Source organism: Suricata suricatta, chromosome 7 (assembly GCF_006229205.1).
Source record: "Suricata suricatta isolate VVHF042 chromosome 7, meerkat_22Aug2017_6uvM2_HiC, whole genome shotgun sequence".
Classification (NCBI taxonomy): domain Eukaryota; kingdom Metazoa; phylum Chordata; class Mammalia; order Carnivora; family Herpestidae; genus Suricata; species Suricata suricatta.
Genome location: NC_043706.1, coordinates 48,889,601 through 48,911,811, shown reverse-complemented (window position 1 = coordinate 48,911,811; position 22,211 = coordinate 48,889,601). Strand labels below are relative to the sequence as shown.

The 22,211-nt window shown below is 41.8% G+C and overlaps 1 protein-coding gene across 1 annotated transcript; it reads left to right on the top strand.

Annotated features, from left to right (window-relative positions):
- The first annotated feature begins 4,067 nt into the window (after positions 1-4,067).
- GCM1 (glial cells missing transcription factor 1) lies at positions 4,068-20,418 on the top strand. The gene is made up of 5 exons (XM_029944786.1): positions 4,068-4,142; positions 15,291-15,543; positions 16,567-16,679; positions 17,538-17,666; positions 19,439-20,418. The coding sequence occupies exons 1-5, from the start codon at positions 4,068-4,070 to the stop codon at positions 20,171-20,173; spliced, it is 1,305 nt and encodes a 434-aa protein (XP_029800646.1). The 3' UTR covers positions 20,174-20,418.
- The last annotated feature ends 1,793 nt before the right edge of the window (positions 20,419-22,211 follow it).

Sequence of the window (22,211 nt, the reverse complement as noted above, 5' to 3'; positions counted from 1 at the left end):
CTCCAGAGCCTAGCAGACAGCCTGGACCATACTAGGTGGGCTAAACTGACTTAAGCTATGCCCAGATGGCTGAGGACGTCTCTAGAAGGGAAAATGGTATTATTTTTTAAGTTTTTATTTATTTATTTTGAGAGAGAACATTAGTGGGAGTGGGGCAAAGAGAGAGAGGGAAAATCCCAAGCAGGCTCCGTGCTGACAACATGGAGCCCAATGTGGGGCTTGATCTCAGGAAATGTGAGATCATGACCTGAGCCAAAAGCAAGAATGGGAGGCTCAACCGACTAAGCCACTGAGTTGCCTCAAGAATGGTATTATTTAGGGGCACCTGGGTGACTCAGTTGGTTAAGCATCCGACTTTGGCTCAGGTCATGATCTCACAGTCCGTGAGTTTGAGCCCCGCATCGGGCTCTATGCTGACGCTAGCTCGGAGCCTGGAGCCTGCTTCACATTCTGTGTCTCCCTCTCTCTCTGCCCCTCCCCTGCTCACTCTCTGTCTCTCTCTCAAAATAAAGACATTTAAAAAAATTTTTTTTTAAAGACTGGTATTATTTGTGAGGCTTGGAACACTCAGAATTAGTGGGGTTGTCATTGGTAGGGATAAAATAGCATTTTAGCATTTCTGACTTAGGAATGTTGGCAATCCAATATCTATTCCAGTAAGATCCATTAGCAGGATATTTGCCTACCTCTCTCTGTTCTCATACACAGGCAGGGGTAAGTGGATGGAGAATTAGAATCTGCTTTAGACAGATTATAAGCAGGAAAACACCTGTACTTCCTCATGAGGCTCTTTTCAATTCTCGTTTCAGTTAAAATCCCCTCTTAAGATAAAGGAGGGAAGAATTTAGATTGGAATTATAGAATATCCATCACGTTGCTGGGGACAGTTGGGCTGGTTAAGTGACTCCCTGGATCGCTCTTCCCTATCTGTCACTGAGAGCATCTAGGTTTTGATTGGACTGCTGCCAGAGCTCATTAGCATAGCGTACCTTGACCTGGATTAGGGAACAGCAGCTCCCGCGTAGAAAATGACCAGAACCTGCTGGGACCTGAACCAGAGACGAGATTTTTATGACACAGTATTTGCTGCATCTCCATGAGAAGTCAGAAGGTAAGGAAGCCACAAATCCTGAGGAGAGGTGAATGTAAGGAATGGGACCATAGTCACCCCAGTCATACAGAATTTCAGTTGTTCTATTGATTTGGTTCTCTGTAGAAATGATGAAATCTGAATATACTTTGGTCCAAGTTACTTAGAAAAAAAAAAGAAGTCTTTATGATTTGTTTTTAATTCAGGAGGAAAACTGAGTTGAGTTTATTTTTGAAAAGCTGCAGTCTTAACTATGTTTTGCTCTCAACTTTCAGGGAAATAGTAAATGTTTGTTCATTTGGCAAAAAAATTATATCTGAGAAAATCAAAAGGGAATGTAACTTCCTTGCAGCAAGATTTGTTATTCCCCTAACCTTTACTTATTTTGTGTGTGTGTTAATATATTTATTTTAAGAGAAAGTGAGAGAGAGAAGGGAAGAGGCAAAGAGAGAGGGAGAGAGAGAGAGAGAGAGAAGGGACAGGGCAGAAAGCGGGAGAGAGAATCCTAAGCAGGCTGTCAGCACAGAGCCCAACCTGGGGCTCAAACTCATGAACTGCGAGATCATGACCTGAGCCTCAACCAAGAGTTGGGTGCTTAAGTGATGGAGCCACCCAGGTGCCCCCTCCCCTCCCCTAATTTAAAAGCAGAAGAATTATATCTATGTCACATAGGCTGAAAATGATGCTTTTGAATTTTTGAGATGCATATCTTGTTATTCAAGGTATTATTTTTTTAAAGATTAATCTGTTCCAATTAACTATAACAAATTTTAGACCATCTGAGTTACTGTTGTTAATGTTCAAAGGGGTAAGTACATAAAACGGTTGCCATCACATTTACAGTTGGTCTTTGAATCTCACAGACTTGTTATTTAAATCTTCTGAATTCAAGTCTGTCTTTGGTGGCATTTCTTCAGTAACTCTTCGGTAACTTGGTGTTTATTTGATTTAAAACTCCTGGGGATTTAACCTTGCAAGAAGTATTTAAAATGAAGGTGACGGACTTCATGCTCTTTGAGTCTTTAACCACTAGGTTATAGGTGAGTGTGGTAGGGGGATAGGGAGTGAAGAGACCCCTATTAGCTTGTTATGTGATGGGTTTATGTTCAGGTCAATAATCTTCTATATCCATATACTTTCCTTCAGCGTATCTCAGTGATTGACAAGTATTAGGGTTATATAGTTAACTAAGGAACAGAGCACATGGAACTTCCTAACATGGAGAGTATTAAACTAACCCTAAGTTCAAGTTTACTATCAAGTTATTTTATGCAACATCATTATGTCCCTTGTTTTTACAAGAGCACCAGCAAATTGAAGTGTTTCACTTTGTGTCTTTAATAAGCTTATTTCATCTGCAAAATCATTAGTTTTTTTCCGCAGAGTAGAACTCCTCTCTTCCTTCCTACCTTTTTTTTTTTTTTTTTTTGGTAAACCCCCTTTAACCAATTAGAAACTAGAGCAGTGTTTCTCATGAGGGGAAGAAATGCAGTTTGCACAAACATTTTTGAATATCTAACATTTACATAAACAATTAAAAAAATGTTTAGTGTTTATTTTTGAGAGAGAGAGAGCGCATGCGAGTGGTGGAGGGGCAGAGAGAGGGGGAAACACAGAATCCAAAACAGACTCCAGGCTCTGAGCTCTCAGCACAGAGCCTGACACGGGGCTCAAACTCACAGACTGCAAGACCATGACCTGAGCCGAAGTCAGATGCTTAACTAACTGAGCCACCCAGCCACCCCACATTTACATACATAATTTAATCAAAGTAAAATGAGATAGAATTTTCTTAGGGCGTCAGGGAAACGAGAGATTGCTATTGGAGAATCTTGAAGGGTGCTTTAAGTTATAGTAGAGAAACACGAGTTTAAAGCAGTAATTCTCAAACAGTTTTGCCCCCCAGGGGACATTTGGTAATGTCTGGAGACATTTTTGGTTGTCACAACAAAAGGATGGGTTGCTACTTAATGGTCATAGACCCAGGATGCTGCTAAACATTCTTTTCCTTTTTTTTTTTTTTATGTTTATTTATTTTTGAGAGAGTGGGAGAGCAAGCATGAGCAGGGGAGGGGCAGAGAAAGATGGACAGAGAAAATCCCAAGCAGACTCTATACTGTCAGTGCAGAGCCAACTCTGGACTTGATCTCACAAACCATGACATCATGATGATCTGAGCCGAAATCAAGAGTCAGATGCTTAACCCACTGAGTCACCCAGGTGTCCCTGCTGTTAAGCATTCTACAATGCACAAGATAACCTCCCACAGTAAAGAATTATCAGGTCCAAAATGTCTTTAATGTCAAGACTTGGAGGAATCTGATGAGGGTGTCCATTAGTAATATTTGAAGATATAAAGTATACACTGGATTTATTGAGGAGATGAAAATGAATCTCTTTGGCAATTTAGATTTAAAAAATACTTCTACATAACTTTGGTTGTGATGTTTCCCACTTGTAACTTGAACCACATGTTAACTAATGTACAAAAGTATATCCATGAAAACAACTCCAAGCCAGTTCTTCCTCCTGCCCCAGGGAATGTGGAAGAAAAAGGTTTAATCATTGGCTGCGGATGACAATGGTTGCTACTCAGGCTCTCCCAACTTGGGTCTAGCAGTGAGAAAGGAAGCCCACGCCTGAAGTGAAAACGATGGTCATGGAGCTTCTGATCCCCATGATCAAGCTTTATTTCAACAAGATCACTGATGGCTTCTACATTGTTTTTATTTGTATGCTGGTGCTTGAATAAATGTCAGTGAAACAGGTTTTTCTGGCAGGCAAGCACTGATTTATAACTTTTTAATGGTCAGTATTACTATCATTTATTTTTTAGTGTCAGAAAACAGTCTCCAGATCTAAGCTGCTTGAGTAAAGAGTGGACTGATCAACTCTACAAAGCGCCTTTGAAAGCAAAATTCTCAACCACTTCTGCGGAAAGTTGGATAGACAGAAACCCATGGGTGACCTGACTGTCATGGAGCCTGAGGACTTTGATTCTGAGGACAAAGAGATGTTAAGCTGGGATATTAATGATATGAAACTTCCACAGGTATGTACTTGTTATAAGAATCTGCCTTCAGCATTTGCCTGTAAAGCTTGACTTTTAACTTGCTAAGACCTAGAAGGAAATTGGTGAGAATTCAAGCTGGGTAAATTCCTCTCCTACAGAACTTCAAGTGGGTATTCAGTTGAGGAATTTTAAGAAGGAAAGCCATGACCTATAATTTGAACAGGTCTTTACCTATCAGACCCTCTCCCCCCAACACACATATAATAGTTATAGACTAAAACAAGGAAAATGCTCTTCTCTTCTCTTTCACCTGGCTTGGCTCATGTTGCCTCCACCTTAGCTAGCTAGTAGAATAAAGTCCATGATAAAGTACTTGCCCATAGATTTACTCTGCAGAGTACACACACGTTCCCATACAACCTTATTTGCTACAGTAACCCTTTTAAATTAAGTCTGTAACTGGAATGTCCAAATGATGGTGCTTTTATGGGATATAGCAGCTCTTCTAGAACTTTTTTGAAGTAATACATGGTACATACATGCCAGGAGTTTTCCAGCTACAGAGTGACTTTCATTTCATATTTTCTTTACCTTCTTTTTTGGCATTTGACTTTTTAACTCTTAATTTGGTGGAAAACATTAATTGTTTAAAACGGACACCTTTTCTGGCATTTGAAGGATATGTTCATTGGAGGTTCTTGGAAGAGATGTTGGGAAGGCTGACTGGAGACCGCCAGTACCTGTAATGACAAGTTCAAGCTGATCTTGGAATAAGAAATTTGGATTATCCCAAGCAGGGCAGAAATAATGAGGTCCCACAAGTCTTGATTTATAACCATTCCAGATTTCATTCTAATGAAGACTTCTGCATCACTCCAAATTTCACCCTAATGAAGATTTTCTTTTGTTTCTCTCCATTTTCTCCTTAAATTCCCCTCCCCATTACCTCTTGGTGGGTCTTGGAAGAGCTGGAAAAAGTGTAGGTTGCTTTGCACTCATCTAAGCATGGTTAAGTAAACCACAGCTCAGTCATATAAATACTTATTGTAGGGATTTGTTTTTATAGTTGCTCTTAATGGTTTATGATTGTTGTAGTTGCTTTAGGGGGAAACTTGAAAGTACATTTTAGTCATTCCTGGCTCAGGGTCCTATACTGATGATAGTCCTTTTCTCAATTTCTTGATTGTAGTTCACAAGTAGAAGGTGGGTGTCCTAAATAGCAGGAGTGGAATTTCAGTGTCACATTCTAGAGCAAGGGTTTTAATGGGGCTTGAGAACCCCCTGAAATAGTGGTTAACACTGTGTACTATCATGCACTTTTTTTTTCTGGGAAAGAGGATCATAAGATTCATCAAATTTGTAGACAAAAGGAAGAATCACTTCTCTGGAGGGAAATTCAGGGCTCATAAAAGCTCATTTTCCCACATGAATTTCCCAAAACAAAAGCAGTCTCAGCTACCCAAGACTTTAAATTCAGAAATTCACAGCAAAAATACACATTCACTTTTGAAAATGTATCATTTATAGTTAATCAACAAGTTGGACTGCTCATGGAAATAACTTTGTGAACTTCAAGTGCCCTTATAAAAAATATGCCAGGGGAATGATGAAAAGTACAATGTCTCTTAATATTTTCTAAGCAGAGACAACACCACCCCAATCCGGGTGTGTGCTGGCTCTGGAATCCTATCAAGAACCAGCCAAAATGAAAAAATGAAAAGATTTCTAAGCATATTGTATGAAAAGATTTCTAAGCATGTTGTATATTTTGTGAGCATATCTGGAGGCTGACTTGTTGCACTGTGTAAACCGGGGTATGGAGACAAAGCCCTGCCTTGGGATTCCAGTTCTGCCTCTTTTTAAATCTGTAAAGCCTTAGGGAGTTGTTTACCTTTACAGAAACTCCCTTTCCTCTTCTGAAAATGAAGTGATAGCACTCACCAGTCTCTTATAGAAGTTTTCAGTTCTAATGATCTAGGATTCTGTGACCTGAGGTTAGGAAGGCATCCTGCTTCTAGAACTGGGGTCCCAGTGCTCACACAATGCGTGGCATGTATTAACAGCAAATAGCAAATGTGGAATTCATTAGCAAATGGCTCTACTGCTTAGAATCTGTGGCACTCTAAACAAATCAATTTTCTCAGGTCTCAGTTTTCAGCTCGGTATAAGGAAAATAGTAATTCCTTATATACCTTGCCTCAGTCTCTAAGCTCTTTAGTGCAGCATTTCCCAAAGTGTGTTCTATAGAGTATAAGTGATGAAGAATCTTTGTGGATATTGTAAAGAAAGAGAAAACAGAAACACTACGTTCAACAAAGTTAGATAGATTTCTTTGCTGCAGACTTGAAGACTTCCATCCATGTGTTGGCTGTACTCCCAAGCAGAGGCTGTGTTAGGCACTATGGCCCTGACTTGTTTTTGGTCCTGGAGCCCTCTTCATGGCGACCCCTGGATGATTAATGTTCCTCAGGTCACCTGTTTGGGCACAAAAAAATGTGGTTTAAAGGATCAAATGCAATTGCTTGTCATTGTTATAAATCTCCCCAATGACATTCCTTGTTGCTTTCATACAAGGAATTTAGAGTTTATTTTTTATAATTTTGTGTTCTTGCCAGAATGATTACTTCTGCAATATGCAGGCAAATTCCTACAATTTGTAGACCAATTTATTTCCTGCTAATCTACTCACATGCTTCAAGTTTCAAGACGGTCACCTGAATGTTAATTGCATCTTCCATTCTCCTAAATTTCATATTCCCTTGTACATCTCAAATATGGGAAGATGTATGTATTAAATTTTGGCAACAGTGAATGGTGACATCCTCATTAGAAGATTTAATACTTCTGAGTGACTAGAATGTGTCAGATACCACATGCAGCAGACTCCAGGGATACAGAGGCTATGTTAACTTTCATGGAAGGGCTCAGGATCATCTGGGTAAATGGAACAAGTGCCTAAATGGAGAACTTATGTCATGCAGAAAAATGCTGGAGGTACTTGAAAGAGGACATCTGTAATTCGGGGTGCCTTGGGCATGGGAAGCAAGGCAGAGCTTCTGGTAAAGGGCTTTCTCTGGAGAAGCTGTAAAATGTAATGTAAAAGGATTAGGGCAGGGGAAGAAAGCAAACAGGACCATCAAGGTAGAGCAGGTCACCAAAGTTCAAAGGCTATTCAGCCTCTGCATTTGAGAGAGCTTGTGCATAGGCATTCGGCGGGGATATTTGGGAGGCTACTGGCAGGAAAGGTGGCTTGAAAGCAGGCTATCCTAAGAGAATTTCATTGTTTTTCTGGACTTTTGGGGCTGGACAGGATCAAGATCAGATGTAGGGCTCAGAGTCCAGATGTTATGTCATCTCCCCCCTCTGTTTGTTTCCTGTGTGCTTCCTTCTTTCAGCTGCATGTATGTCTTTATAAATCTTCATTTCACTTGTGTCTGGTCACTCTTCTAACTTGTGGTTATTTTGATACCATTTCTCCTTACTCTAGCCACCAGGGACCCAGCCCAACCTGCAAGCACTCAATGTACTCAGAAGCATCATTGATAAAATGTCTCTATTTCAGGCTAATGTGATACACCAATTTTGTTTTCCCTTTTTATTTCCCCTTAAATTCCATTTTCATCTTAAAAATACTAATATAATTACTTTAGGGTTTGCTTGGTCCAAGCAGCAAATGTCTGATGTTGGTTTAGTCTTACCTTCATTAAAAATGTTAATTACAAATTCTTGGAAAGTGGCACAATGTCATTAATACCTATTGTAACACTTGAATACCTAAACAGTTTTTTTTCTTTTTGTTGGTTGAAAATTGGGAAGGGAATCATTTCTTTTGCCGCCTCAGTAGCACCCACTTCAGCAGGGTGAAGAGGGCACCTGCTCTGTTCCTAACACTTGCGGTTCCTGTGAGCACAAGTACAGGGTGTTCCAATAGCACCACAGCAGACATACCTGAATCATTTTGTTCCCAAGCGGGAGCAGTGTTCTAATTAAACCTGTGGTCAGGGGTCCCTGGCTGGCTCAATTGGTGGAGCATGCAGATCTTGATTCAGGGTCGTGAGTTCAATCCCTATATTGGGTGTAGAGCTTACTTTATTTTATTTCGATTTATTTTTCATTCACAATTTTTCACTTGGGTCTTTATTTTTTTTCTAAATATAATTTATTGTCAAGTTAGCTAACATAGAGTGTATACAGTGTGCTCTTGGTTTTGGAGGTCAATTCTCGCGATTCATTGATTACATACAACACCCAGGACTCATCCCAACCAGTGCCCTCCTCGATGCCCATCACCCATTTTCCCCTTCCCCCCATCAACCCTCAGTTTGTTCTCTGCATTTAAGAGTCTCTTATGGTTTGCTTCCCTCTCTGTTTTTATGTTATTTTTCTTTCCCTTCCCCTATGTTTCATCTGTTGTGTTTCTTAAATTCCACATATGAGGGGCACCTGGGTGGCTCAGTCGGTTAAGCGACCGGCTTCGGCTCAGGTCATGATCTCACAGTTCGTGGGTTCGGGCCCCGTGACGGGCTCTGTGCTGACAGCTGGCTCAGAGCCTGGAGCCTGCTTCGGATTCTGTGTCTCCCTCTCTCTCTGGCCCTCCCCTGCTCACGCTGTCTTTCTCTGTCTCTCAAAAATAAATAAAAGACATTAAAAAAAATTCCACATATGAGTGAAATCATATGATATTTGTCTTTCTCTCACTGACTTACTTCACTTAGCATAATACCCTCCAGTTTCATCCATGTTGTTGCAAATGGCAAGATTTCATTCTTTCTCACTGCCAAGTAGATACACACCATTGCGTATGTATCTCAGATGTATCTCACATCTTCTTTATCCCTTCATTAGTTGATGGACATTTGGGCTTTTTCCGTAATTTGGCTATTGTTGATAGTCCATTGGCATACATGTTAGAGCTTACTTTTAAAAAAATCCATGGCCAAAGCCACACAAAGTCATTAACTCACAAAATCTCGAGGTTTAAGTACATTCTTTTATAGAGAAAAGATTTTTAAAAAATTCATAGGCTGAACATAAATACAGGCCAACCTAAAACCTAGTGAGTCAACCACAAAAAAAGCCATGTCTCCAATTAGTTCATTCCTAGACCATGATTTTAGCCAGCAAGGTTGTCCTTGCCTTAAACTTAAAAGCAAAGGTGAACCTTTGGGCTCTTTCAGTGAATTCATGTGGCTTAATGTAATCACAATGAGCCAGTAATAGTAATCAGATGTGTCTTGGTGCTAAAGAACTGACAGGTAAACCAGATTCTGGATCTCTTGTCAATTATTATCTGCCTGCATGATCAGGTCACGTTGTTGTTCTGACAGGGACATCCATGACTTTGTCCTTCTTGCTGGTGTCCTCCTTGATCTATGCTGGGCCTCCTCGGTCATTGAATCCCCACTGCTGTAGCCAATTCTTCCACCCTGTGCTTCTGGTGTGAGGGGAATGGGAACATTACTGCATCTATGGTAGGAGAAACTCTCCTCTGGGTGCCCACTGAAGGTAGAATGGAAAAGGGAAGGAAGAAGAGAAGAGAGAGGTAGGTGGGAAAGAATATGGAAAGTGGGTTACTGTCTGGCTCACCTTATTATTGTCCAAGCAAATAAGGAAATTTTTATTTTGAGTTTTGTCCCTTTAACAAGGGTAGGAAATTGCAGTGTTAGCCTAAGGAGTCATTTTTGAGTTAGCTCAAAAGCATTTTGTTAAATTGAATTTCTTCCTTTCATAACACTTGGAGTTTGGTTTCCATTTGGCCCAGAAGAGCTGAGTTCCTGAAAAGTTGTGTGGAAATCAAAATGCTAGTTGAATTTTTTTTTTCCTGTGTTCCATAAGTAATATCTAATTTTTTTCACTCTAATATGCTTAAAGGCATATCCGTTTTCTATCTCTGTTTTATTTGGAAACATTAATTATAAAGAATTAAGCTATGAGGACCCTGGGTGGCTCAGTTGGTTGAGTGTCTGACTCTTGATTTCAGCTCAGGTTATGATTTTATGGTTGTGAGAGGGAACCCCAGGTCAGGCTCCGTGCTGTGTGTGAAGCCTGCTTAAGATTCTCTGCCCCTCCACCACTTGCATGTGCAAGCTTGTGTGTGCTCTCTCTCAAAATAAAATACTTTAAAAAAAGAATTAAGCTAGTCTTAGCATTAAAGAAAATCTGTAGATAATTGCTTTATGTGAGAGTGGATTATATTCTGTGTGAAATCTATTTTAATGTAACAACATGATAAAGTAGGTGTTTTGATACTTTATTTCAGAATTTTGATTTTCATTTTATTCGTTTTATATAACAGTATATATTTAATTCTTAAGGGACCCTACTAGAACTTTAAGTAGTTAAGCAGAGCAGAAAGAGGAGGGTGGGTACTCTAGAATTTCCATGGAGTTGCAAAGATTTTTAGTGAGAGGATTAGATCTCTTAGTAAAAAAAATTAGAGAAGTCATAGAAATGTTAATTAAACCCCCAGTGATGTTACCCATGAGATTATAAAATAGAAATTACTTAGATTTACATGTTGGAAACCGTAAGAGTATTCCCTTTAAATTATAAACTTCTTAACCAAGAGAAAAAACAAAGAGTTACTCATGAAAAGTTAGAAATTAAAATAAACAGATCTCTTAAAAAAAAAGAAAATATCTTATGGAGATTTGCTAAACAAGATTAAAAAATGATTATTCTTTCTTTTTAAATTTTACCTCTCTGCTGCCTTAAATTTACAAGGCTTTCAGAGGTCATTATCATTCATTTGACACCTGGGTTCCTTTGTTTCCTTGGAATCTGGGTTTTGTCTTAATTTCCATGTCCACTAAGCATCCAAGTCAAGAGTGGACATAAAGAATAGCTTGACATGAACACATTTACTCCTAGTAATTTTCTCAAGTCTGTACATTGTCAGAATTATTACTGCATTACTGATGAAACTGGAAAAGTAGGCTATAGGCAGGGGGAGGGGAAGGTTAATAGCCAGTCAAATGTAGGGGTACCTGGCTGGCTCAGTCAGGAGAGATCTCTTGATCTCTAGGTCATGGGTTTGAGTACCACACTGAGTGTAGAGATTACTTAAAAAAAAAAAACCCAAAAAACAAAACAAAACAAAAACTTAAAAAAGAAGGCCCCTCGGTGGCTTAGTCAGTGGAGCATTCAACTCTTGATTTTGGCTCAGGTCATGATCTTCCAGTTCTGGAGTTTCAGCCCTGTGTTGGGACCCTGAGCTGATAAGCACAGGGCTAGCTTGAGATTCTCTTTCTCTCCCTCTCTCTCTGTTTCTCTCCTGTTCCCATGCTCTCTTCTCTCTCTAAATAAATAAATAAAGCTTAAAAAAAGTCTAAAAAAAGGCAGTCAAATGTAGAAAATACTGTAAGCCCTAAAGCAAACTTCAACAATGTTAAAATAATTGAAAAAACAGTGTTCTTCAGCTACAATGGAATCAAACTAGAAATTAATAACAAAAGGAAATAGGAAAATCTGCAAATACATGGAAACTAAGCAATATGTTTCTAAATAATCCATAAATCAAAGAGGAAGCTTCCAAGAGAAATCAAAATATACATTAAAGTAACCGGGGAAGAAATACAGTGGTGATCATTTCTTCCTCTGGATGTCTGAGACACTCGTGCATAGATGCCTTCCCCTCCTGGTTCGTGGGACTTATGGGACTGACCAGCCTGCAGGGCCCACTCACCTTTAAAATGAAAATCTCTGTTTTTCAACAAGTTTGCATTGCCCTTTTCTCTGCTACCCTGACTGGTGTGCTTTGTGTTTGAGTAATTTAAATCCACCAGTATATATTTATAGTCTAAATTGTTAAAGGTCCATATTTTAATTTTTTTTTAAGTTCACTCATTTTTGAGAGAGAACGAGAGAGCGAGAGAGAGGGAGAAAGAGAGACTTCCAAGCAGCCTCCAAGCTGACAGTGCAGAGCCCATCTTGGGGCTCCATCCTACACACTGTAAGATCATGACCTGAGCTGAAATCAAGAGTCAGACATTCAACTGACTTGAGCCACCCAGGCACCCCCACATTTTAATGTTTTAACCAGCATTTTTATTGCTTCTGAAGATAAATATTATGCATTCTATGGCATTTCTGTGACCACAGAAAACAAGGGGGCATTGTTTAGAGCTTTGGGTCAGAAGGAAGAGAAGAGAAGGCGGGAGGAGCAAGCTGCAGTGGGGCTGTCCGAGGTGACTCTTACCTGCTCAGAATTACTAGGGAATTGAGGGAGGGGTGGAAAGACCTAGAAAAAGCCCATGGTCCATTCTGCACCTTGGCCTGGGCATGCCTGTTTTCTGGAAGCTCCGTTGTGGAGCAGAGGGGACTTCTCCGAAGACCACACTGCCTTCTGCCTTCTCCTTGCACGGCTTCCTGTTCCCACATCACGGCAGGTACAGCGAGGCACTGGAAGGGCTCGCCTGGCTGTTCTGAGAAAGAAGGCTGTGGAGGAAGCTGCGCCACTAAAACTTTTGCTTTACAGAGGCTTGGACTCCCATCTTGGTTTGGCTTGACAAGGTTTAAAGCATGAAGTGACCTCTCTGACGCTTGTGGCCTCAGAGCTAGTAAAGTAACAGCTAAAACTGATAGAAAACTTTCTATGTTCCAGGCACTGTTTTCAATGCTTTGTGTATATTAGCTCATTGAATCTTCATAATATCACTATGAGGTGGGTGCTCTTGTTCCCTCTGTTTTACAGAGCAGGACATGGAGACACTGAAAGGGCAAGGAACTTTGTTAAGACTTAACAAGGCTGTCTGCCTCACAGGTCTTACCAGGAATCAGGAAACATCCTGCAATGGGCCAGACAGTCAATATTTTAGGTTTTATGGGCCATATGGTCTTGGCTACAACTACTTGACTCTACTGTGGTAGTGTAAAAGTATCCATAGACAATACTTAAGTGAATGAGCATGGCTGTGTTCTAATAAAGTTTTATTTACAAAAGCAGGTTGTGGCCCAGAATTGACCCAGGGGCCGTAGGTGGCAGACGCCAGCTCTTAACTGTTAACTAGCACTACCACTCATGTACAGGAAACCTCTCATTTATGTTTCCTCAGATTCACCTCTGGCATCCCATTGAAATGGTAATTGCCATTATAGCAAACTTACAGTTCACAAAACATCTGTTCCTCATAGTATTTTTCACAGTATTTTTTGAAGAATGTTTTATCACTGTCCCCATTTTAAATAATAAAAAGTTTAGGGGCGCCTGGGTGGCTCGGTTAGTTGAGTGTCCAGCTTCGGCTTAGGTTATGATCTCACAGTTCATGGGTTCAAGAAGCCTCGTGTTGGGCTCTGTGCTGACAGCTAGCTCAGAACCTGGAGCCTGTCTTCAGATTCTCTGTTTCCCTCTCTCTCTGACCCTCCCCTGCTCACGCTGTCTCTCTCTCTCTCTCTCTCACAAATAAATAAAACATGAAAAAAAATTTTTTAAGTTTATTTATTTTGAAAGAGACCACATAGGGGAGGATCAGAGAATAGGAGGGAGAGAACCTCAAGCAGGTTCTGCGCTGATAGCACAGAGCCTGACATGGGGCTCAACTCACAAACCGTGAGATCATGATCTGAGCCAAGATCAAGAGTCAGAGACTCAACCAACTGAGCTACCCATGTGCCCCTCACTGTCCCCATTTTAAAGAGCAAAATGAGGCTTCAGAGACAAAGTCACTTGCCCAGAGTCTTGTGTTAGGAAGTTCTTTAGCATGTTCTAAACTTGAGACCTAACTCAATAAACACCAACCTTCCCATGCTGCCCTTCCATTCTGACATTGATGTTTACTCTTTTCCTTCTAAAATGCTTTTTTTTCTCATAGTCTATGCTGCGCTTTCTTGTTGGAGACTCAAGGGAGAAGCGCCCTGACTTCTTCTGAACCTTATAGAATCTTGTCTCTGACCTTTTAGAATCTTCTTGGTCAAAAATGTTCTTATATCATGCCAGATCTCTGGGCGCTATGGGGATGGACGCCGCCTAAGCTTGAGTACGGAGACTGCTTAATGATTGTCATTCTTAAGAACTAGGCAGGATCTGTCAGATGCAGGATCTATGCACCAAAGGGCCAAAGGAATGTGAGCCTCAACATCAGTGACTAACATTTATTTAGAGAGTAATCCATGCCTGGTGCTGTGTTTACTATTTTTATATATTATCATCTTCTCAGAACCACTCTTGAGGTAGGCAAGTCCCATTATCCCTATTCTGCAGATGAAAAAACAGAAACCGAGAAATCCCAGCAACATATGCTCTAAGGATTGAGTGTACTGCATCTCTGACCTTTACAAGGAGACCTTAGATATTCATGTACAAGGAATAGGCCAGTGGCTGGGCAATAACACAGACATTTCCAGCCAAAATAAACTCTCCCTTACTGCTCTGCCTTGTTTGAGGCCCATGGATATTCAAGTAGAGAAAAAGGAAGAAAATCTCCCAGGGGAGGAGAGCAGCTCTCAGATCCCTCCCCACCCAGGGCTTGTCAGTGTTCCCACTGCTTATCTCTGGTGACTTTGCATAAACCCTTAGCATTCCCAGTAAGGTAACGACAGTGTGATATGAGACACTATCTCACTACCCTGCCACAACATTTTCTACTGGGATTGTGTAAGAGCATAAAAATATGCCTTCCCACTGAAAATTTCTTTGTTTTTAATGTTTATTTTTGAGAGAAAGAAAGGGAGAGAGCACAAGCTCGAGAGGGACAGAGAAAGAGGGAAACACAGAATCTGACGCAGGCTCTATGCTCCAGGCTCCAAGCTGTCAGCACAGAGCACAACATGGGGCCCAAACTCACAAACCATGAGATCATGACCTGAGCCAGAGTCAGATGCTTAACCGACTGAGCCACCCAGGCGTCCTCACCCTTAAAAATTCTTAGTGAGAAACAGTCAATAAGTCTTATCATCAAGGGCTAGAGAAACATTAATGGCGTAGAATTCAGGGGAAACTGGGGGCACTGAAACATTAATGGAGTATAATTCAGGGGAAGCTGGGGGTCCTGAATATTATAACTCATTTTGGTCTGGGGAGCAATTTTCAGTTGCTGCCATGGTGCTGTGCCCAGATCCTGCTATCAGTAGGACCTGGTTGGTCTTTGCCAAAGGTCTCGATAGCTCTTGGGTGCCAAAGCCACCTTCACATCTATGTACAGTTGTGTTTTCTTGCTTAAAATATAGCAACATTGTTTGTGTTTCTGTCAGAACGTGAAAAAGACCGACTGGTTCCAGGAATGGCCAGATTCCTATGAGAAGCACATCTACAGCTCAGAGGACAGGAATGCGCAGCGGCACCTGAGCAGCTGGGCCATGCGCAACACCAACAACCACAACTCACGCATCCTCAAGAAGTCCTGCCTGGGCGTGGTGGTGTGCAGCCGCGACTGCTCTGCCGAGGAGGGGCGCAAGATCTACCTGAGACCTGCCATCTGTGACAAAGCCCGGCAGAAACAGCAGAGTGAGTAGGGGCCCCTGGCACAGTGAGGCAGCTGATATCCACTTGGAGGCTCCTCCCCAAAGGCCATCACATCCCAGCACATCCCCAGGGATGTGGAGTGTGGTGGGGACCAAGGTTGCTCCTTGTAGAACATATCATAGAGAGCCGACCAGCTTCCTCACCCCACCAGTATCTGCCCCTTGGATCTGCTGTGCCCAGAGCCCCCACCAATAAAACCGCTCCCTTGAGTTAAGGCACCTGACTCCGGGCCTCTGTTAGAAAACAGACATGTCACTTAGGGGATGGACATGAGTTCCTGGTATACCCACAGCACATTTAGTTGTTTATCCCACTTGCCATCTTGGGGTATGGGGCCAAAAATGAGCTCAGTGAATGCTTTGATCTGGAGTGGGGGCAACGGGGCTAAGTTTGAGATGAGACTCCATTCCACGTCCTTTAGATCCATGCCATAATCATGTTCGCCTGGTTTTTCTTTACCGTGTTCATGGGATGGTGAAGCACATACATTCAGCATTCCCTATGCCTTGCCCACTTCAGCCCCCACTTCCCTCATGTTCTTTCCTTGTAATTTGTCTTTAAATCTTGCTCTCAGGAAAGGATCTGCTATCAGTCATTTACACTTTAATGAAACTTTTGTGGCTGGGCTCTTTCTCTCCTGTGACTTTGCTCCTTGACCCTTAATTCTAATTGTGAAGTGAAAGAATTCTTTCCTCTTCTCTAGTAAGAATTTCAAGTACCAGTAAATAAGTAGGGAGGGATTTTCTGCTCAGAAGAGCTCTCCCGTGATCTGTGAAATACCCTGCTGTGTAAGGAACTGCTCCCTCTTCCCCCTGTGTGAGACCTGGGCTGGGACATGTCGATGGCCAGGCCTCCTAGGGTCAGAGGTAATGCCCAGGAGGGGGTGGACGCTCAGAAGCTGTGCCCACCCATAGTCTCTGCCGTCCTGGAGTCAGGCCTGCACTGCTAGGGTCGCACAGACTCATGAGTCAGTTGGCATGGTCTCCTTCCTCTGCTCTCTTACAGGGAAACGCTGTCCCAACTGTGACGGACCTCTCAAGCTGATTCCGTGCCGAGGCCACGGGGGCTTCCCAGTCACCAACTTCTGGAGGCACGATGGACGCTTCATATTTTTCCAGGTTGGGTTTGATTTAGAGTTAGGAGATGCCATTTCTCTTTCATTCCAGAAATGTTTACAGAGCATAGGGGAAAGTTTCGTGTAGGAAGTGGACCGGTGAACGAGAGCCGGTACCAAAGCTGAGGCCCACCCTGGGCAAGCAGATGTCTGTACCCACACCTCAGCAGACGCAACACATACCAGGGGGCCAGCTGACTCTGCCTCCGGCTCCTGGGGGGAGGTGGCTGTCAGTAATCTGATAACACTCAGGTTCGCACAGCGCTGTGGCATGTGGTCGGTTTCAACAAACCCGAGGTTGAATACCAACCCTGACCTCTAACCAACTCTGTAAACCTAAACACATTACTTTGCTCCCCTAAGCCCCAATTTTATGTAAAGTGTGGATATAAAGAAGGACTTTACGGGAGTGGTGGTGTAAACAGGATAAAGCTTGGCCACACTGCTGGGGTCAGGATCAGTGACCCTGCAGAAGGAAAATGTCCTGATTTGTAGAGGAGGCCAGCATCTGTGATGTTGCTATTCCTACCGTGGCTCCCTTCAAGGCACCAGCTATTTTTAACAGCCAGCTCACAGAACTCCTGAATGTCCTAGAGCTGGCTCCCTACTTGCTAAGGAGGTTGCCTGGCTGGTGTAGTCTCTCCATGTTTCGGTTTCCTACTCCGTGAGCCAGGGGCAGTAATAATGGTGGTAATACTAATGGTTGTGCTTGAAGGTAGAATGAGATCATGTGTTTGTGACCGCACCTCATTACAGTCATCAATGGCAACAACGCCCCGTCAGGTGGCAAGGCACCGGGTAAGCCTTTCTATACCGTGAAGTACAATCCTGTTATTTATTTTACCTCCCTGTCTCCTGTAAGTCAAAGGGAGAGCATGATCATCCAAAACCAGAAACCAAATTGGAGGCCGAGGCAAGAAGAGCAATGAAGAGGGCACAAACGGCGTCTTCCTCTGTCTCCTTAAAGCTGAAGGGGAGTCCAGAGACAAAGGTAATGTCCTCCTATGTGCTCAAAATATATGACAATTCACCAGCTGTATGGTGGAGGCGATAGATGTCTTTGGTCCCTTACCACCTACAAATGGAGTCAAAATCACACTTCCAGCTCATCTACAAGCTAGCATCCACCAAGCAATGCAATCTGGGGGTTTCCTCTTCATTTCTACCATCCTTGTGGCTTGCTCTCAAATGTTCTTTAAATTCCATGTAATTTTAGACTCATCGTGCCTACTACAATTGAAGAAGGAGATTTGGATTAGTTCTTAACCTATATTTGGCACTTTATCTTTTGGTTCTATCAGAAAGGAACCTAAAATGATCTCCACAAAATAATTAGCCTTGTGTTTTAAATTTTTTGCCCCCAAAGTTCCATTCTTCCCCTAAACAGATTATTTCCTCAGCACAATCTCTCAAGATGAAATAACCATTGTTCTGAAAACAGGAGCCACCTGGAGGGTTTGGGCAGGTGGGAAAGCCAAACTGTGAAGTGAAAGCTGTGGGTCTGTGGGCATCATACCATAAGTTTGTGAGGATGTCTGCCTAACAGTGGTGCTAATTCCTGTATTTTACTACTGCTCGGGGCTCTCCATTTCTTTTCATGAGAACAGAGATGGAGCCAGTCTATCCCTGGAGGTTGTAACTGTGTCTTACATAAGGAAAAAAAATGTCATTTGAGTCTGTTATAGGGAAATGTGAGTCCTTGAAACCAAATGGCCGGTCCCTCATCCCTTCTTCCAGCCATGGGACTGGTTGAAGGGCATTTCCTCCCCGTCAGTTTGGCTGGTCATAGTCTCTCTACCTCTACCCTCTTGTTATATATACAAAAGGATAACTTAATTCTCAACCAGGTGCTTTCCTATGATTAAATTAACTGGAAGGTAGAACACTTCCTTCATATATAAAAATAAATTCACTACTTATATATTCTAGAGGTCCTATTTATGATTCAACAAAACCCCCCATGAATTCAGAGAAAAGTTTTGAGGAAAAAAATAAATAGCCCTAGTCTCTCAGACCTCAAACAGCACTAAAATACAGGGAAGTCAAAGAGAGAAGTGATGTGTGTGTGTGTGTGTGTGTGTGTGTGTGTGTGTGTGTGTGTGTATGAGAGAGACTGAGAGAGAGAGATCCCCGGAGAGTTATACTGAGTATAATATAAATCTTTGAAGCGGCAGTTTGGTTTTTCTTAAATACTCTCTTGCAAATTTCTCACAAAGGCTGTTAGAATTTCAGATTTGTGCTTGAGGATGAAACATTTTATTTTTTTATTTTTTTTTAATGTGTATTTATTTTTGAGAGTGAGAGAGACAGTGTGAGTTGGGGAAGGGCAGAGAGAGAGGGAGATACAGAATCTGAAGCAGGTTCCAGGCTCTGAGCTGTCAGCCCACAGCCCAAGGCAGGGCTCAAACTCACAAACCATCAGATCATGACCTGAGCTGAACTCGGACACTTAACCGACTGAGCCACCCGGGCGCCCTGAGGATGAAACATTTTCAACACACTCACTCTCTTCAGAGTAAAAGTTATAGAAGTAATTTGACTCTTACTGGTTAGTATGCTTTAGAGTGGAAATGGAATCAGCCTCTGCTTCTTTCAGGCTTTAAGTAGTGTGGTGAGACTCCCCTGTGCGTTTGTGCTTCAAGTATGTGAGGAATGAGGAAAATCGGCTGGAGCACTTATTTGTGTGGAGTAACTCTGGGTGCCTGTGGTAGTTGTGTCAATTTGCTTAACTTATTAATGTGAGCTTTTCACTTTCCTTTCTAGTCTCTTCCAGGTGAAACACAAAGTTGGGGAAGTTTACCTTTAACTTGGTCTATCCAGGAAGGCGTCCAATTGCCTGGTAGTTACAGTGGACGTTTAATAGCTAACACTTCCCAGCAGAAGTCACTGAATGATTCCTTATTCTTCTCCAAGAGTTATTGTTTGGGGGGAACCACTGATCTGGTAGACCCCACTTCCACCTTGGGCCCCACTAAGCTCTATGAGAAATGCAAATTGTCTGGTAGTTGGATCTATAATAGTGGGGACCTGCTTCATCCTGTTTCTGGAGTCTTCTCTGACTACGATGATCGGCAAAGATGGAATAAAAGCACTGCTTTGGGGAGAAATTCTCTTAATGACAATCATTGTCCCAATTATCCTTTTCCTCTGACCAGCTGGCCTTATGATTTCTCCCCTTCCCAGAACTCTGCAGAGCCCTTTTCCCAGCAGATCCCAGTGGAACCACCTCCAGCCCAAAGTAGCTGTCACCCACTGTGGCCAAATCCTGGGGGTGATCTTTACGAAGAGAAGGTGCATGTGGATTTTAACAGCTGCTCCCCTTCCACCACATGCCATTCACGTCAGGAAGACCCCTTTCTGCTCACCTATACCCCCGCACCCCACCATCAATATTCACTGACAGGCAAGAACAGCGAGTGGGATTTTAATGAAGAAATGAGGGGCTTGGGTTTGGATCACTACAACGAGATGCTACTAAACCTCTGTCCTTTAAGATGATCCGATTCTAAATCCTTGTACATGATTAACAGGAATGTAATTTAGCGCAGACCCTGGAAAACAGTATGGAGGTTCCGTAGAAAATTAAAAGTAGAACTACCATGCGATCCAGCTATTTTACTTAGAGGTATGTATCCAAAGGAACTGAAATTCTTATCTCAAAGAGGTACCTGCACTCCCATGTTCGCTGCAACATTATTCACAATAGCCAAAGTATGGAAACAACCTAAGTGTCCATCAACAGATGAATGGATAAAGAAAGTATGGTGTGTATGGTGTGTGTATATATATATATATGTACACACATACAATGGACTATGACTCAGTCACACAAAAGCAAGGAAATCCTACCATTTGGGACGACATGGATGGACTTTAAGGGCATTATGCTAAGTGGAATCAGTCAGACAGAAAAAGACAAATACTGTATGATCTCACTTACATGTGGAATATAAAAAAGAAAAAAAACAAACAAACTCAGACTCCTAGAAACCAATCAGATTGGTGGTTGCCAGAGGTGGGGGGGGTGAGAGGTTGAGGGCAGAATTTGGTGAAGGTGATCAAAAGATATAAACTTTCAGTTTTAAGAGAAATTAAGTTTTGGAGATGTACAACATGATGACTCTGGTTAATAGGACAGTATTGTTGTATATTGGAGAGCTGCTAAGAGAGTGGATCTTAAATGTTCTTATCACAAGGGAAAGCATACTTGTAACTGTGAAGCGATGGGTATTAACTGCACTTCTTGTGGTAAAAATTTGGCGGTAATACATATATCGGGTCATTATGTTGTACATCTTAAACTTATACAATGTTATATGTTAATTATATCTCAATAAAACTGGGAGAAAATAAGGTGACCCAGATTTTTTACAACCATTCAAAATACCCGTTTTAGTAAATTGCTGAAAGAATTTCTTTGGGAAAGAGTTTTTAAAAACATAACCACAGATTAATCGAAATTGTGACAACAAGCAGAAAGCAAACTAACTTCCTTACACAAGGAATTTGGGTCCTTCATTCCAGGCCTCCCATCCTTAGTGAGGAACTCGTCCCTTCTGTGGAAGGAAATGGCCTCTGCTTTTTTTTCTCCCCCCACATTATGTGGGGCTCTTAGCACCTCTGCTGCCTTATCTGTTACATCTTCATTGTCCTTGAATCCTATCAAATAGCAGAGTTGTGAAAAGCCCACCTACCTAGGAAGTCACATAAGCTTTTTCGAAAACTGAGGATGAAGCAACAGAGATAAAGGGTAAAAGAGCTACGGAGGTGTAGAAAGGTGAAGATTCTACCACTGAGGTATTTAATGCTTTGTCTAGTGTTAAACGTGGGATTCGTTCATGAAATATGTGTTTTCTGATTGATTTCTAAGACTTTTCAAGGCAAAGAATATGACCTAATTGCATCTAAGACAATGAGCAGCAAGACTAAACAGCCACAGGAAGAAAAATCCCCATAGAGCCAAATGGCCTCCTGCTCTTCTTTCCTCACTGACTTCCCCTTCCATGAAGGCTTAGATTTTGTCCCCTTTACCTTTGTTTTTATAGTGCCTAACTCAGTGCCAAGGTCATGATATGTGCTTGAGAAATGCTTTCTTACAAAAGTCCTTATGTAATTAACAAGGCCATGGGTGGCCAGCTGTATCTGGATGCCAGTTCCTCTTCTTTGTACTTTATAGTAAATGGTGAGCCTGGACAAAAAATCCGGAAAGGACTGTGCAATAAACAAATATTTTCCAAAATTAATTTGCCTTCCTATTTGAATGATAACCAATGCACATGGTACAAGATTCAGTTCCCAGTCTCCTCCTTAAGCCAATACTGACTCATTTCTTGTCTGTTCTTCCAGATATATACATATACCTATGTAGGTATGTATGTATATGTATGTGCGTATACACACATATATATAGTATTATACCAGGTTCATTGCTAGCATGGCTCTTGTCATTTTTGGACATAATCTGGACATCAGGTCCTTAAAAGCACGTAGGACCACAGTTGCCTCATTTTTAATGGTGCAGAATATATTACATGAC

Bases quoted from the DNA above. Each gene is read 5' to 3' on its own strand.
- GCM1 (XM_029944786.1), top strand. From the start codon at position 4,068: ATGGAGCCTGAGGACTTTGATTCTGAGGACAAAGAGATGTTAAGCTGG. The intron at 16,680-17,537 runs GTTGGGTTTGAT...GTCTCCTGTAAG, and splicing joins GACGCTTCATATTTTTCCAG to TCAAAGGGAGAGCATGATCA. The intron at 17,667-19,438 runs GTAATGTCCTCC...TTTCCTTTCTAG, and splicing joins AGGGGAGTCCAGAGACAAAG to TCTCTTCCAGGTGAAACACA.